The 15,780-nt window shown below is 38.9% G+C and overlaps 3 protein-coding genes across 53 annotated transcripts in view; all 3 read left to right on the top strand.

Moving 5' to 3' along the window:
• The window catches only part of Dscam1 (Down syndrome cell adhesion molecule 1), a 69,392-nt gene extending 57,729 nt beyond the window's left edge, over positions 1-11,663 (top strand). For 26 of the 50 annotated variants that reach the window (XM_072909795.1, XM_072909760.1, XM_072909775.1 and 23 more), the window contains 14 exons: positions 7-378; positions 445-631; positions 1,225-1,512; positions 1,641-1,910; positions 1,988-2,219; positions 2,300-2,476; positions 2,558-2,724; positions 3,044-3,286; positions 3,694-3,861; positions 4,382-4,519; positions 5,411-5,601; positions 5,735-6,095; positions 6,513-6,570; positions 7,769-11,663. In XM_072909795.1, coding sequence (XP_072765896.1) covers positions 7-378; positions 445-631; positions 1,225-1,512; positions 1,641-1,910; positions 1,988-2,219; positions 2,300-2,476; positions 2,558-2,724; positions 3,044-3,286; positions 3,694-3,861; positions 4,382-4,519; positions 5,411-5,601; positions 5,735-6,095; positions 6,513-6,570; positions 7,769-7,853 — 2,937 coding nt within the window. In that variant the 3' untranslated portion in view covers positions 7,854-11,663. Of the gene's footprint in view, positions 1-6; positions 379-444; positions 632-1,224; positions 1,513-1,640; positions 1,911-1,987; positions 2,220-2,299; positions 2,477-2,557; positions 2,725-2,814; positions 2,998-3,043; positions 3,287-3,693; positions 3,862-4,381; positions 4,520-5,410; positions 5,602-5,734; positions 6,096-6,512; positions 6,571-7,768 lie in introns of all 50 variants that reach the window. The other 24 variants (XM_072909797.1, XM_072909794.1, XM_072909796.1 and 21 more) reach the window with 9 other exon arrangements.
• Positions 11,664-12,276: 613 nt separating this feature from the next.
• Positions 12,277-15,235, top strand: LOC140675065 (protein dpy-30 homolog). The gene is made up of 4 exons (XM_072909095.1): positions 12,277-12,467; positions 12,587-12,663; positions 13,166-13,440; positions 15,012-15,235. The coding sequence occupies exons 1-3, from the start codon at positions 12,452-12,454 to the stop codon at positions 13,406-13,408; spliced, it is 336 nt and encodes a 111-aa protein (XP_072765196.1). The 5' UTR covers positions 12,277-12,451; the 3' UTR covers positions 13,409-13,440; positions 15,012-15,235.
• Tmtc2 (Transmembrane O-mannosyltransferase targeting cadherins 2) overlaps positions 15,108-15,780 on the top strand; it is a 291,042-nt gene continuing 290,369 nt past the window's right edge. For both annotated transcript variants that reach the window (XM_072909087.1, XM_072909088.1), the window contains exon 1: positions 15,108-15,248. The gene's annotated coding sequence lies outside the window, so the exon portion shown is untranslated. The remainder of the gene's footprint in view (positions 15,249-15,780) is intronic.

Raw genomic sequence — 15,780 nt, 5'->3', positions numbered from 1 at the left:
CGTCAGGTAACATGGAAACCACCACCACGCGAGGATTGGAACGGTGAAATTCTTGGCTACTACGTAGGATACAGACAGTCGGCGGACAAACCGTACATGTTTGAGACTGTCGAGTTCTCTAAGGAAGATGGAAAGGAACATCATCATCTGCAGATCGTTAATCTCAAGACTTATACGCAATACGGCGTGGTCGTTCAGGCATTCAACAAAGTCGGCTCCGGACCGATGAGCGAAGAACGCAGACAGCACACCGCGGAAGGCGTACCCGAACAACCACCGCACGACACCACTTGCACGACTCTCACTTCTCAGACTATCAGAGTGTCCTGGATGTCACCACCTCTTATCGCGGCTAACGGTGTTATCACTGGCTATAAAGTAAGTGAAAACGCAATTTGAGAAGAATAAACATTTAGCAACGACATCTTTAAATATTTATTTCAGGTTATCTATGGCCCGTCCGACATGTGGTACGATGAAAATACAAAGGATACCAAGATCACATCTTCCAGCGAAACCATTTTGCACGGCCTCAAGAAGTACACGAACTATAGTATGCAAGTTTTGGCTTTCACTTCCGGCGGAGATGGCGTCAAGTCCGCACCAATTCACTGCCAGACCGAACAAGATGGTAATTTTAAAAAATACTCAACGTATATACAGAGGCATATATTTCGAATATATAATATATAATTCGCGTTTAAAAATACAGTAGTAATCATGCGATGATTTTCATATTTTTTATATCAAAAAATATTTTCTTATTGTTATAAAAACAGCAAAGTCATCGCTGCTTTTATGACAATAAAAAGAAAATTATCGATACAAAAAAAATTTATAAATTATGAGGGAAAATAAGTAAAGTTTGGTTGACCGAATGCAATTATTAGCAGGCTAATAATATATATATGTATATATATATATATATATATATATATATATATATATATATATATATATATTTGTATTAGTCCGTTGGAACAGCGCGTGCATCTGAACAGGTCTACGCGGAGACACACGTGGCGTTTTTGGGCTAGAGGTCGAGCGAGCGAGCGAGCGAGAAACATGCGAAACGGACTGCGAAATATAGCGATTTTGTGTGTGTGCGAGGACTTTTGTATCTGCATCAAATAAATCTCTGATTACATTGAGACTTCTAAGTGTGTTTTCTACAATTATTTTCAGCATATAAACAAAATTAATATTTCTAATAAATTTTTTCAGCACCTGAAGCTCCAATCGCTATCAAAGCTCTGGTCATGTCCGCGGAATCCATTCTTATCTCGTGGCGACCACCTAGCCAGCCCAACGGAGTTATTTCTCAGTATACCGTTTATACGAAAGCTGACAAAGCCGAGGAACCAACTAGTCAAAAAGTATTGCCGAATCAACTTACTCACGAAGCATCTGGATTGGACAAACAAGTTAGATATGACTTTTGGGTAACTGCTAGCACAAATATCGGCGAAGGTGAAGCTTCTAAGATTGTGACTCTAGGTCCAAGCGTTCGAGGTAATGTCTTCTAATGTCTTTATTTAAAAAATTTTGTATTTTAGTTAAATTAAATTTGTAACTTGATTAAAATTTTTTATAGAATTAAAAACTGTTTCTAATTTTTATATTTATGCGTACTTTTACAGTACCAGCCAAGATCGCATCGTTTGATGACAAATTCACCGCAAACTATAAGGAAGATGTAAAGCTGCCGTGTCTCACCGTTGGCGTGCCCGCACCGGAAGTAACATGGAAAGTACGAGGCGCGACTCTTCAACCAAGCGACCGACTGAGACAATTACCCGAGGGATCACTATTTATCAAGGAAGTCGACCGCGCGGACGCCGGAGAATATTCTTGCTACGTGGAAAACTCCTTTGGACACGATACTGTGACTCATCAGTTGGTCGTACACGGTACATGAATATTCCGAAAATGTTGTCTATTAATTTTAACTCTGTCGATTATACTGAAATTAACATTACGTTCGCAGCTCCTCCGCATTCGCCACAGGTCACACTTACTGCCACCACTACAAATTCTTTGACGATGAAATTACGCCCACATCCGACCGATAATGCCCCGATTCACGGTTATACAATTCACTATAAACCCGAATTTGGCGACTGGGAAACTGTTCAGATCAGTTCCACGGCACAAAAATATACTCTTGAAAACTTGTGGTGCGGTTCTCGATATCAAATCTATGTCACGGCTTATAACGGGTAACTTTATCTACTATTAAAACTGTAATCTAACAAAATGCGTGATGAGGAATTTTATACATAACAATGACAATTTCTAGAATTGGAATCGGCGATCCTTCGGACATCCTGAATACGCGTACAAAGGGCTCCAAACCAATCATTCCCGAAGCAGCGAGATTTATCGAAGTATCTACGAATAGCATCACTCTACACTTGAGCGCCTGGTCGGACGGTGGCTGCCCGATGTTATATTTTGTTGTTGAACACAAAAAGAAGTAAGACAAAGAGATAAAATTCTTGGCAAGTTTGTACGTACAATTTAATTGAAATCGATAGTTAAAAGCGCATTTTTGTAGGCATCAGCAGGAATGGAACCAGGTCTCGAATAATGTCAAGCCGGGTGGTAATTTCGTAGTACTGGATCTGGATCCCGCTAGCTGGTATCATTTACGCGTTACGGCTCACAATAATGCTGGTTTCGCTGTGGCCGAATATGAATTCGCGACATTGACGGTGACTGGCGGTGAGTATGAGTCTGTCTGACGTTCGCAACGGCGCCTCGTAGCCGGTGCCAATGGTGGCTGGATTAAGGCCGAAACATTTTTTGTTCCAGGCACCATTGCACCGGCCCGCGAGCTACCGGATGTGAACGGTGGTGGCAACGACGAGGACCCGATGAAAATTTTTATGGCTAATTTAAATCTGGTCGTGCCGGTGGTAGCAGCTATTCTCGTTATAATCGTTGCCGTCATCGTGATCTGCGTACTTAGGGGAAAGGGCCACGGTAGCGATAAAGGTAACGGTCTTCTAATCTTTTTTGTTCCATTTCTTTTCTCGAACAGGCACGATCGCACCTCCCGTACGTAACGGCGGTAACGACAACACCGCGGACGTAAGACGTTATTTCCCGTGGTTACCCAGCTGGCTTGACGTAAACGTGGTGGTGCCGGTCGGCGCGACGGTCGTTGTCATAATAGTAGGAATAGTTGTCATTTGCGTGGCGCTCTCGAGGAGAACTCGAGGTCCGGAACAAACGCGGCTGCGAGGTATCTCTTCAGCCGACGAGAAATATTACGAGGGACAATGTATACAAATTATTTTTTATTACTTTTACCTGTTAAGTCGCATAAAGATGGTGGAAATTCATCGGGAAATAAAATTGCGTTAATAATCTTATGTGAACGCTATTAATCTATAAACTAAATGCGATAATTTATACGCTATAATATCTATAGATATTAAGCGTAACAATATACTATTTTATAATATTGTCATAATAATTTCCCGACGATTGATCCACGCGTCGGCCACCCTATCTTGCAATCTCCTCGAAATATCCCGCCTTCTTAATTTTCCTCTTCCTTTTATTTCACAAGCGTGGGTGATGGCATAATCAATGTAATCTATATTGACTAACAATGATATCAAAAGTATTATATTAAAATGATATGTGCGTTCATGTTTATTAGATTGCATGTTCACTTTATTATAGATGACGTAGTCTATCAGCAAACCGGTGTTGGCGGCGCAACTCTAGATAAACGCAGATCCGATCTTCGTGACGAACTGGGATACATCGCGCCACCGAATCGCAAACTGCCACCTGTACCTGGTTCCAACTACAATACATGCGATCGTATCAAGCGAGGTACAGTTATAAGTAAGCCACAACTGCCAACACTTACCTTTTAGACCAGTTTCGACTACTACTTGTGTAGTTGTTGTCGCATCGGCACGATAGTTCCTTCTTTCATCTTTTCTCAAGAAATACACATTTTATCATAGCATATATCATACATCGTTAAGCTCCCGACCAGTGTTACACAACCCTTAGACCAGACAGAAGCCATATACACGACCATACATTGCCAGTTTTTTTATTTCGTTTGCCTCTCGCTTCCAAATGTTCTTATATACGTTATGTCGAGATGTATATGTTCCTCCAGCGAAAATAACGTTCGTTTCTATTTGTTTGCGCTTACCACGCCGTTGGTGCCTAACGAGTGTCGACTGCACCGATTTATACATATTAATCGTGCCTTTAAAAAAAAAGAGAGAAAAAGGAATACCCTCCCCAGAATCTCCAGTTCTTTGAAGAGAAAAAAGTTGGTCAGTTTGGTAGGAATAAATCTTGATAGGCGCCAGCGTGTCGTACGACCTTTGTAGTATGTGTTCGATAGGTGGAACTGGCTCGATAAGGAGTCACTCGACGTGGGATCCGAGACGGCACATGTATGAGGAATTGAGTCACTATGCGCCCAACAGAAGATGCCCGCCGCCACCACGTATGGGCAGCGCAGACGGTCTCTCGCATAGAGGTTGGTAAAAGAGCATTTTTGATTAACGGGGGCATCCGGCATTCGTCCGATCGCCCTACGAGATCGATAATCACAGGCCGGAGCCGGCGATGTTGCTGGCGGTCTTCGTAAGTCCCCCCTCAAATTTGATGAATTTCGTGTCATTTTAATGACACATTTTTCGATGTTGCACGTTTTCGCATGCCTGCGTTCATAGCACGCCGACAAATGACACAAATCACTTTGGGAAGAATTACATTTATTTACTCATCGTCATTCATTATCTTTCTGAGACAAAAAAGTCTAGGATAAAAATTTCTATGCCCGTTATCGTCGTATCGATTTCAGATTTTTAGAATGCATAAAAAATATTTTTAATATTTTAAATAGTTATTTAGATTTTAATTAGAGAAATTTCAAATTCATTATTCATACAAAGTTTAAATAAAATAAATAGATGAAATTATCAACGATTAATTTTAATTTAAAAAATAACATTTTATATATAAAACAGAAATTGTGTGTGTGTGTGTGCGTGATTAATTGATAAGACGACCGGGTCAGTTGAAGCAAAATCTATTTAAATACATTTTTAATACGCATGAGAAATTGTTGAAGATTTAATAATTTAACGTAAAATGAGAATCGAGGAAAGAAGAAACAAAAGTGAGTAAAAAACATTTTTTGCTCGTTTAAATTTGAATAGAAATAGCATGTAAAATCAATAGAGGAAAAGATTGCTTCCAATTTTTTCGGTTATATTTCGAATCAAACTAAAGTCAACATTTGTTACAATGGACTTTACACGCGAGAAACAATCTTTAAAGCAATCTTTATCATTCGACAAATCATGTCTCGTAGATTTTTCGTCTATAGCGGCAGAGTCTACCCTGGTTGATTAACCATTTGCAGGTATGGAGGATGAGATCTGCCCGTACGCTACCTTCCATCTTTTGGGATTCCGTGAGGAAATGGATCCGAGCAAGGCTATGCAGTTCCAGACCTTCCCCCATCCAGGAAACGGTCATTCTGGCACCATGGGACCACCCGTAGGACATCCGACTAATGCTTCTGCTCACAGCCGTTCTGGATCTCAATCTATGGTGCTTTATATCTTTTTATACATTTAATTAAATAATTTAAACAAGTTTTTGATCGTTTCATTTTTTATGAACAATTTGCTTTATAAATTCTATCAGTAATCCCTGTTAAAAAAATTGCTAATTTTTTTCACAGCCGCGTCAAAATGGCCGTTATTCACGAGTACCATCCCAAGGAGGCGGTAGCGGCACTCACAATGTCTTCTCGCCCGAATACGACGACCCGGCTAATTGCGCTCCCGAGGAAGACCAGTACGGATCGCAGTATGGACAATACGGCGCACCTTACGATCATTACGGATCTCGCGGATCGGTCGGACGTCGTAGCGTAGGCTCGGCTCGCAATATTCCCATTTCCAATTCGCCGGAACCGCCCCCACCGCCACCGAGAAACCACCAGGATCAGAACAATTCCAGCTTCAACGACAGCAAGGAGAGCAATGAGATCAGCGAGGCCGAATGTGATCGTGACCAGCTTGTCAACCGCAACTATGGCGGTCAGTAGAAAGATTCGCGGGACAGATCGGAGAACGAGTAGAATGAAGGATATCATGAAGTTGGGATCTCGACGCGATCCGATAGGAAAGTCGAAGACTCGCCTTTCCCCTTTGGATCTTATTTGATCCGGCAACATGCTCCCTTTTGAAAAAACGATCTCGTTCCGATTCAGCCCTACTACTGATGCTCGTTTTCATATGCACTAGGCATTATTAGGCGTACGACGGCTCGCATTATGCGGATCGTATCGCATGGCGAGCGAGTCGTGAATGGAGAAGACTCGCCGCGTGGATTATATGTGTTTTTCTCTATTTTTTTATTCTAATCATTTATATAGCTTCCACGAATTGCATGCTACGTGTTGTCGTAGTAGTTTAATCGTTGTGTCAATCGTGCCGTGTGTTTTTCTATTTCAGTGAATGCTCGCGGCAAGGACGGCATGACCACCGAGGAGATGCGTAAACTCATAGAGAGGTCAGTAGAGCGCGAGTGAGCTTGGTTAACGGTGTGAACAGTTTAATGACGATTATACCGTTTCTACCGCTGTGTCTCGGGCGATTTCATTTTCGCGCGAGAGCAGTGTCGTGTATTAACAGTATTATTGCGATAAAATACAACGCGACGTATTTTCTAAATTGAGCGCCGTTTCACTTGGACCGCTATCCGATTCATCTCTATGCGTTCTTCTTTATAGAATTACGCTATCGATCGATCCTTTTCTATCAGTCCTTGATATATACTTTTATACTCGAGGATACTCGAGTTTATTCGCACGCGATTAAATTATCGGTAATGATATCGAGTGCGCGGTTCACTAGCGACTTTTGGAGAGACCCTCGAATATCTCATTATTTAACCATTTAACATACATCTGATCTTTTCTTGTTTCATGACTAATTACGCAGGAAGCCGTAAGTTCGTTAATCATAATCAGGGTGTACAAACGTTAAAGATATGTGAAGAGCTTTTGAGATGCGTCATACCATTTTCCGCTGATTTTCATCATTCCCATCGAAATTATATCTGATTTGTTTTGCGACGAGCAGAGTAGACGACCCTTCAAAACCGTTAAACCGCTTACGGATATGTCTCTAATCGAGAACGCTTACTAATACAACATGTGTTTGCATGTAGCTTTTAATAGTGCTAATGTTTAACGTGTAGCTATGTAATTAATTCGAAAGTAAAATGCGGTAGAGACATGTAATACATAAGTTTCAAAAGCTAATCATATTTCCACTACAGTTATTAACATGCAGTAACTTGCTATTGTCATCTCTACTAAATCCGCTTTACAATCTGCTGACGCTACTTACGACTGATATGCGTCTTTCTCGTCATCTTTACATTTTATTTATTTATAGCATAATTAATATTGTTGCTATCATCGCTGCTTTTGCTATTGTTACGCATGTTTACGTCGTATTAATTCGCATGCAGATTTCTCAATTTAATTTTTTATTAATTTTTATTTTAGTGAATTGCACTAAACAGATTCTCCATTCGCAAAGTAAGAGTTGTTAGTAATCAAAGTAAATGCTTCTGATTTTCTAATGTTAAAAATAAGCGTATTAAAATTAGGAAGAAGATATCTGCACGCGAGAATGTTGTTGAAGTTGCGTAGAGCAAATTCGGCGTGATTGGATGTTAAAAGTGCAAATTCCTGTTGCAGAAACGAAGCTCCCGGCCGGCAAACCGGCAGCCCCCACGGCGGTCACGGGGGACTCCTCACACCCTACGATACTGTGGCAGTGTAACCTGTAAATCATCATCTTCCGTGATCTTCCGTCTCTCTCGATAGCCGGCGGCCACGAGAAAAGCAGCCGAGAGACGCGGAAATGAAGCGCACGTTAATTCTTCCCCCGGTGCTGTCGTCGGTCCAATTTGCAACGATTTACGATAGAAATTAGACGTCATCGCGAGTAGATAGATTCGATTACCGTATAAGGTGTACGCATGTTGATATCATCTCGAAATCGTGACCTAATCGACAAAAATTTGCGGTCCGCCTTGCGAAATGAAATTGCCTCCTTCGCCCTTGCGACCAAAAATTATCGCCATTCTCCTTTTTATCTCACTTTTTAAACACTTTTTGGCCTTCCATTTTTCCCTCGTACTTCCTCGAATTCGTTTACAATTAATCCTGAGGAAGGCCAATTTTGAAACTGCCTTGTTTTTGATACAATTTTTCGAATCAGCTTAATCGATTACGCACATCTAGGAAGGCCAGACTCAAGACTGTCTATATCTACTGCCCTTTCGCGAAGGAGGCACAGTGATTCGTAAGGTCAGTCATGCTTCGTTCGCAAGTCTTGCAAGTCCTGAAACTCTTCATACACGTTCAATTATGTCGATTGAAATTTTTTAATATTGCTCGACAAAATAAAAGGGAAAATTTGCGTTTAGATAATCTTCCTCGAATCTTTCTCGATGATACGCATCCGCATTTAACAAGAGATAATTTAAAGCTATTTTATGTGATATAAACTTATTAATTTATTAAAAATAATTATCTCTCGTATTTATGAAATATTTTGATTTATGAAAGAGACGATTTGGATTTTTCTCCGCATTGTCGTCGAACGTGTATGCGGGGTTTGAGGCTCGCAGCTGCCGCTGTGAGGCGATCCTGTAGGAAAGCGAGCACACAACCGGAAATCGCGTGTTCGCGGACGCCCAACCGCGGCAGAGACGCGGCCCGGATGATGGTGCTCTCGGCGACGGTGAATTTATAACGGGGGTCTTCTCGTATATATCCGGAGTATAATTCTAGATTACAATCGTCGCAAGAGTTGCGTATAATGGGGAGAAAAACGTATATACGATATATATATATATATATACACATATACACACACACGTATGAGATTAGTTGGTCGCTTTTTGAGTCATGGTTGTGCCACACTGCCGCTCCCTGCGGGCGTACGAGATATATAGACATACACAATACGTCATACGTACATATACTATATACATATACTGTACGATTTATAATTTCGTAACGAAGGTTGTGTCCCCTCCCCCTTTCTGTCCCCTTTGACGATCGGCAATCTTGAGTCTCGACGTCGCGGAGAGCAAAGTTTATAGGGTACGTCGTCGCTTCTCGTCTTTCGTCATTATCGCATTGTCGTCATTTTTAGCGATTCATTTAGACGATAGATTCGAGACATTCCTATCGCTCGCTCGAAGGGTAAGATTCCGTATATAAAATATCCGCCGATCGACTGTCCGTAGGAAGAACAACGCGGCAAGCCATCGAGGGAACGCTTCGATACACACAGCTAGGCCAGCCACATATAAATTAAACATTATATTATACATTAACAACATTATCCTCACATACACGCGCTGGTGCGTGCACGCAATACACGCCACACCACACTTGCTGTCGTCCTATTATAATATGATATAAATATTTAGTCCGCTGTAAAACATCTAATTAATCCCCCCCGTGCTAATCTTCTTCGATCGATTACGACGTACCGATAAGATTCATTCTGATATCGCGACGATGATCGTTAACAGATATAAGCGATTCGAGTAATATAAAAGCTGATTTAACGTAGATAGCTTGTAAGTCGGACGGATGGTCGCGAGAAGGCGTCGTTGTATCTTTGCGACGAAGCGAGAAGTCGGGACGGATCGTTTCCTTAAACTTAAGCGAATCGAAGGGATCCACCGATCGAATGGTTGAGCTTTGTTGGATCTTCGACGAACGAACGGAACGGATGCTCTCCGGGCATCTTCAGATTGTGCATCCCGACATCCCGACATCCCGACATCCCGCGACGGCGCGATCACGACGCCGCGTCTCATAGTTCGTTTTTATCACGATACTACTTCTAGATATATACATACAAATATAAATATATATTATATATACGCTAACTATTATATTATACATACGTTGTAAGTAGCTATTTCTAGGTGTCGCATTTGTTTGCCGAGACGATGCACGAGCCGGTTCCCAGTTGGGCGACTGGACGAAGAAGAAGCACCCTCGAGATATGTCTGTCACGTTATAATTCGCATTATGTTTTGAGTAAACTATCTTGCATTTGTATATTTCGCTATTATTATATTTTAACATTAATTCACTTCTCTCATTCAATTTATTAGATTTATTTAGTTATTAATTGAAGAGATGCAAAAGATATTTTAATATTCTGGTATTTTTTATTTGAATGTTAATTCAATTTGTAAGTCATAATTAATACGTTCTATTATTGTTATCATGTAATTTACTTGCCATTACTCATTTCTTATTTACATAAATGCGATAAAAGTAAAAACATGCGCAGATAATTTTCGCAATCATATAGAATTTCAAAGGGGTGCTTCGTCCTCGTGAGTCGCCTCTGCTTTCGCAGAGGAATTCCTACCCTCTGCCCTCCTTTAAACTGGCAGTGGTTCGACACGTCGACGCACTTTTACTCATCGATGTGATTTTAAAAGGCTACGCAAAAGCCTCGTGTCTCGTGTATATGTTACGATCGCGCTCTTACCGTAATTAACGTAGTATCGTCCCAAGTCACCCTTTACGACTTATATAGTATCACGTTCTACTCACTTAACTCGCCCCCGCGAAAACTTTGTCGCTTCGAATCGCTTCCGAATTTAACCAGAGCTAATACATCGGCACAAGCCGATAATGATAATGATATTAATGCATTCGTATATATAGTGATGTGATCACGTCCGCGCGCTATTTCGGTCGCGGCTCATCGTTTTGTCTTATAAGCGAAGTGGACGTCCGCGACGTCACACAGGTGATAACGTTATGTTAAGCGGTCCAGGGTGCTTGGCAAGAAGTGCTGTACACGAAACATCTAGCAATGATTAGTTCAATTGAATTTCGGCTAAACGTTGATTGGTTCCTTTCAGCTGAAAACATTGATAACGAGTAATACAACTTGAAGACTGAAAATTTACGTCCACATATTATTTCATTCACTTCTCGCTCGCATATTGTTGCTTTATATTTCTGTACACATTCTAGTGTATTGTAAAATTTAATAATTTAATTTACCACTTATGTATGCTCTTCTTGCTAAGCACCCTCGAGCCCATCGTTCGCTCGTCGCGTGATCGACGTATATTGCGTGGTAATTCTTTGCAGGATTCGATGTTACTTTTTGAGAGACGCCAAAAAGCGTGTCGCTCGCTTGTGTATGCTTGATTGATATATGCGTTGAAAGCATTTGGCTGTTCTTTTCGTACGACGGCGAACGCGGTTCTTCGAGCTCGTACCCTTCTCATCGTCGCCTGTAAGACTCGAAGCGTTTCCTTTGCGTACCTTTTTCTTTGATCCCTGCAACATCCGTGAAACATAAGCGGGATCGCGTATGTATTGTCTAATAATGGAAAAAAGGCAAAGAAGAAAACGCGCGCAAACATCATGCTCCGCGTTTGCGGAGAGACTCGAGGACCCGCTCGCAGTGTATCGTTTCCTCTCAACGCCACTATTTTATGTTTTTGTACCAAAGTTGTAGCGTCTAACTTTGCGTTAAATAAATAAATAAATCGTAAAACGTCGACATTTATCTCTCTACAGCTTTGTCAAGTTTCTTTCTGATTTTCAAATTTTATTTGAGAGTAAACGAGAGTATTTTACTTATGTACATATATCGATTTTATTTAACGCATATATTAATTCAATTCATTTCTTGTACATTACTTTGATACATTTATATCTCAATCATAGAAACATTAATAATTGCGATTCTTTTAATTTATATCAATTGAAATATAAGTAAATTTTGATTTATAATATATTAAAATACATTTAATATATTACACATATGTAAATGATATAATATTTATACATACAGTTATAATATATTTATAAATATTATAATATATTTATAAACATTTTTATATTAAATAATATCATATTCATTTTATATATTACTAATTTATATTTATTTTATATTAATAATATATTATATTAATATAAAATGTAATTAATAATTATTAATAATATAATATTTCATTATACGTTATTATATTATTTAATCGCACAAAACATTAAACATATATATATATATATATATATATATATATATATATATATATATATATATAATTATAAGGTTTAATAAATTATGTAATAGATTAAAGATATAGATGAAAAAGAATCGCAAATAGGATCAAATAAGATTTAGTTTCATTGAAAGGTTCATTGAACTATATACATAGTCGGTAGGCCTTTAGAAGGAAAAAATTTATCTACAGTTGCGGATCTCCAATCCACCTTATCGATGGCGCACTTTACCGGCGTGATGTTAGCGGAGGATTATCACGGTGTGTATAGTTCAATGTTCAATGTCGGTTGGCATTGACGGTTGTTTATACGATGGCGTCCGGCGGTGGTACGTACCTGTTTATTTCCCATTTACGTGTAATCTCGGGTTCTGTCTAACGACCGGATTCAACACGGAATCTCGCATTAATGTAATCCTCGTTTGCTCTTTCTTTCATGTAACGACAGAGAACGGAACCGAAGAACGAACGGAAGCATCGACGCCGGTTCAACCCATCGCCAATGCCGTATCCGAGACGACTCATGTAAGCAAATTCATAATTTCAGCTTGTCGACGAGCGGCAATATTTCTCTCATTCGAGGAATATAAAAAAAAATCTATTCAATAACAAAGAAAACGCGCGCGCGAAAGTAAGGTTAGGTTAGAGCTCTGCTTGTGCGGTATCATTATTATCTGTGGACTGTCAGTAACCTCATATTAAGTTATGGTCTTATAAATACAGAATATCTGTTTACATATATATCCATCTGTGGATTGAATTAATATTTTTCATTTATGTAAAAAATAAACTTGCCTAAGTAAGTGTATTTAATCTAATTATAATATTAACGTCAGAGTCAACTAGGAAACAATAGTTTAAAGTTAATATTGTGATTGAAAAATCATTAAATCAAATTGATCAGTTGAAATGATTGAAGGAATCAAAGCTGCTTTGTTAGAGTTGTTTATACAATAGTTTATAAATTAGTGTTTCTGCGAGTATATTACTCATTGATTTATAAATTTTATATTCTTTTTATTTACAGAAAGTAATAGGAATGGATAAAGATGGCGATATGTCTGGTGTACCAGCAAAGAAATCTCGTGTTGAAGTGCAATCTCTTCCAACCAGACAGTATTTGGATCAAACAGTAGTACCGATATTGTTACAAGCATTGTCCTGTTTAGCCAAAGAGAGACCCGCTGATCCTATAAGCTTCCTCGCTGGCTATTTACTTAGAAACAAGAGTCAGTACGATAACGGCGGCTCGCCGCCAACTAGTCAGTGAATGTGCTTCCCTGTCCATGTGCGCATTTCGTGGTAATATATGAACTTTACTTCCTAAAAACCTCTTTTTGATACTTCAAAGACATATTTACGTTATACACTTGCAAATTTTCAAACGAAATAAAAATGAATTAGCTCCCTCCCTATTGTTGGGACAGTAGTAACTTTTTATAGCAAAATAATATAGTGTTAGTCTATGGAATACAAAATTATACGTTTTTAAAATATTGAAATTATTTTAAATAAATATTGTTTTTTATATAAATGTAATACATCACAACATTAGAATTATCCTAATTGAAATAAGTTAGTTATATAAAATTAATATTAAATCGTTATTGACTCGTAATATGTATTTAAAAAAGTTGCTAATTTTTCTATACGAACACATAAAGTAAAATTGAGACATACAATAATGTGGCTTTTATGAAAGAATATCTTAAAAATACATTAAAAAAGCATATAGACTTCTTTGATTTTCAATTCTTTGCAAATTTACTGCACGAAAGCGAACAAAAGAAAGGGCAGAGAAAGGGCTGCTGCCATTGATCCAATAAATCGTAATGAACCTTCCCTGCTCGTGTCGATTTTAATTGGAACGGCGATTTAATTGGAGGCAATTAAATGTAATCGCGCAATGAATCGGCGTTAAATTTATCTCGCGCTCCAATAAAATCGATAATTTACATCGGACGTGCAACACTCGCTAGCCTTGCCGTTGCGAATAGAGAAAGAGAAAAAGATGTCTAGACACGCACACACATATTGTGTGCTCGGTTTTATTATTCTTCGTGTCTTATTTCGTCTCTCGCTACGGTTTTCCTCTCGACGAAAACTCGTCAGTTGGTCTTACCGAGTCTCGCCAGAGTAATTGGGTTCCCTTCAGGGCGTCGGCGAGGCACAAGGAAAAGAAAATCCGTGTAGCAGCGTCCTATTGTACCGCACGAGTTCTAAACGACGACGCGAGAAGATATCGGGGTAATTTCGTGACCGACAATTCGCACGGCGACATCATCGGACCTGGTCCAATTAACGGCGAGCTATCCTCTTGCTCGGTTTCTCCTCGTATATCCTCTCGACCCTTACCCGTACATACGTACATTGATCGCGAACTCTTGGTCTTTTGTTTTGTACCCATTCAGCTGGGAGAATCGACGCGTTTCTGTGCTGATAAGATAAAGGTACTAAGTAGTATTTTTACCAAATTTCAGTTGCTCGTGTAAAATACTTTACCAGTAATTTGTTTGTCTTAGAAACGTACAGGTCGTCTCTAAAAAATAGCAACAAATAAGATATTGACGAAATAAAAAAAGATAATGTAACGACCATGAATATGCCTTTTCTTTTTGCGGCGAGAAAATAAAGCTTTCTCCTGTTTATTGTTCACCACTTATCTAGTAACTTTAAAAACTTGATATCATTTGACAATAACTCGATACCGTTGTACGTATGTGTTTGATATAAATTGCGTTTTTAGCTTGCGATAAAATGCCGTAAGAATTTGAATTTTACTAGATGAATGGAGAATTGATATACTTTATATGCTTGTACATTGTCGAACGGTACAGTAATATCGGTTCTGTTTCTTTTTTCTGTGTATTCAGAGTGAACTTCCACATTCACCACTCATTCCCCTGCAACGGATCACGAATAAATATGCGCAAAAGTGGAAAGTCCACACTCGCGGCACAATACAGAAGTTCGATGCGGCTGCTGATGACGCAGCAACATCTACCTTTACTTTTTTCCCTGCGAGAAGCACGCAATAGTTTTCCACGTCGAGTTGCTTCCATCTCCTCTCCATATTCCTGTTTGCTGTGCTTTTCAAACTTCAGAACTATGTAAGTAGCTTTATGCAATGCTAGAACATGATGAATATACAGAGTACCTCGAACCATGCGTATTTTTTATCATTGATACAATGCAGATTTAAGTGATATTTCGGCTTCAAAATGGATCATTTTTAAACAATTATATCTAATAGTTTGGTTTAAAATTAAAGTTAATTATTTTTATTTTATTTAAAAGAACTCTATTACAAAAATGTTTTGCACTTTTATTAATTTAGTTTCAGATCTTATTTTATATAGTGCGAATTCTACAAAATCTGTACATTCCTTTTTTTTTTATTATTATATCCATATTAAAAAAATCGTATGTTTACACAGAGATACTCTACTTCATGTATTGCAGTCGGTATAATGTTTGCAAATTTAACGCTATAGGTACACGTAATGAAACGCAACGATTGACGCATGGTTACCCTTTTATACACATGCGTATGTATATCTACAGCATTAAATTCGTATTTATATTGAAAATTGAACTCGCTGAAATTATACCGATTTCAATAATACTCTGTACTAGTCCCGG

The sequence above is a fragment of the Anoplolepis gracilipes genome, chromosome 17, assembly GCF_047496725.1.
Source record: "Anoplolepis gracilipes chromosome 17, ASM4749672v1, whole genome shotgun sequence".
In the NCBI taxonomy this organism is placed as follows: Eukaryota; Metazoa; Arthropoda; class Insecta; order Hymenoptera; family Formicidae; genus Anoplolepis; species Anoplolepis gracilipes.
This window is presented reverse-complemented; position numbering and strand designations above follow the sequence as displayed.

What these genes read in the sequence shown, in the direction of transcription:
- LOC140675065 (XM_072909095.1), top strand. An exon ending in CCGTATCCGAGACGACTCAT is followed by an intron (nt 12,664 to 13,165) that starts GTAAGCAAATTC and finishes TTTTATTTACAG; the next exon opens with AAAGTAATAGGAATGGATAA.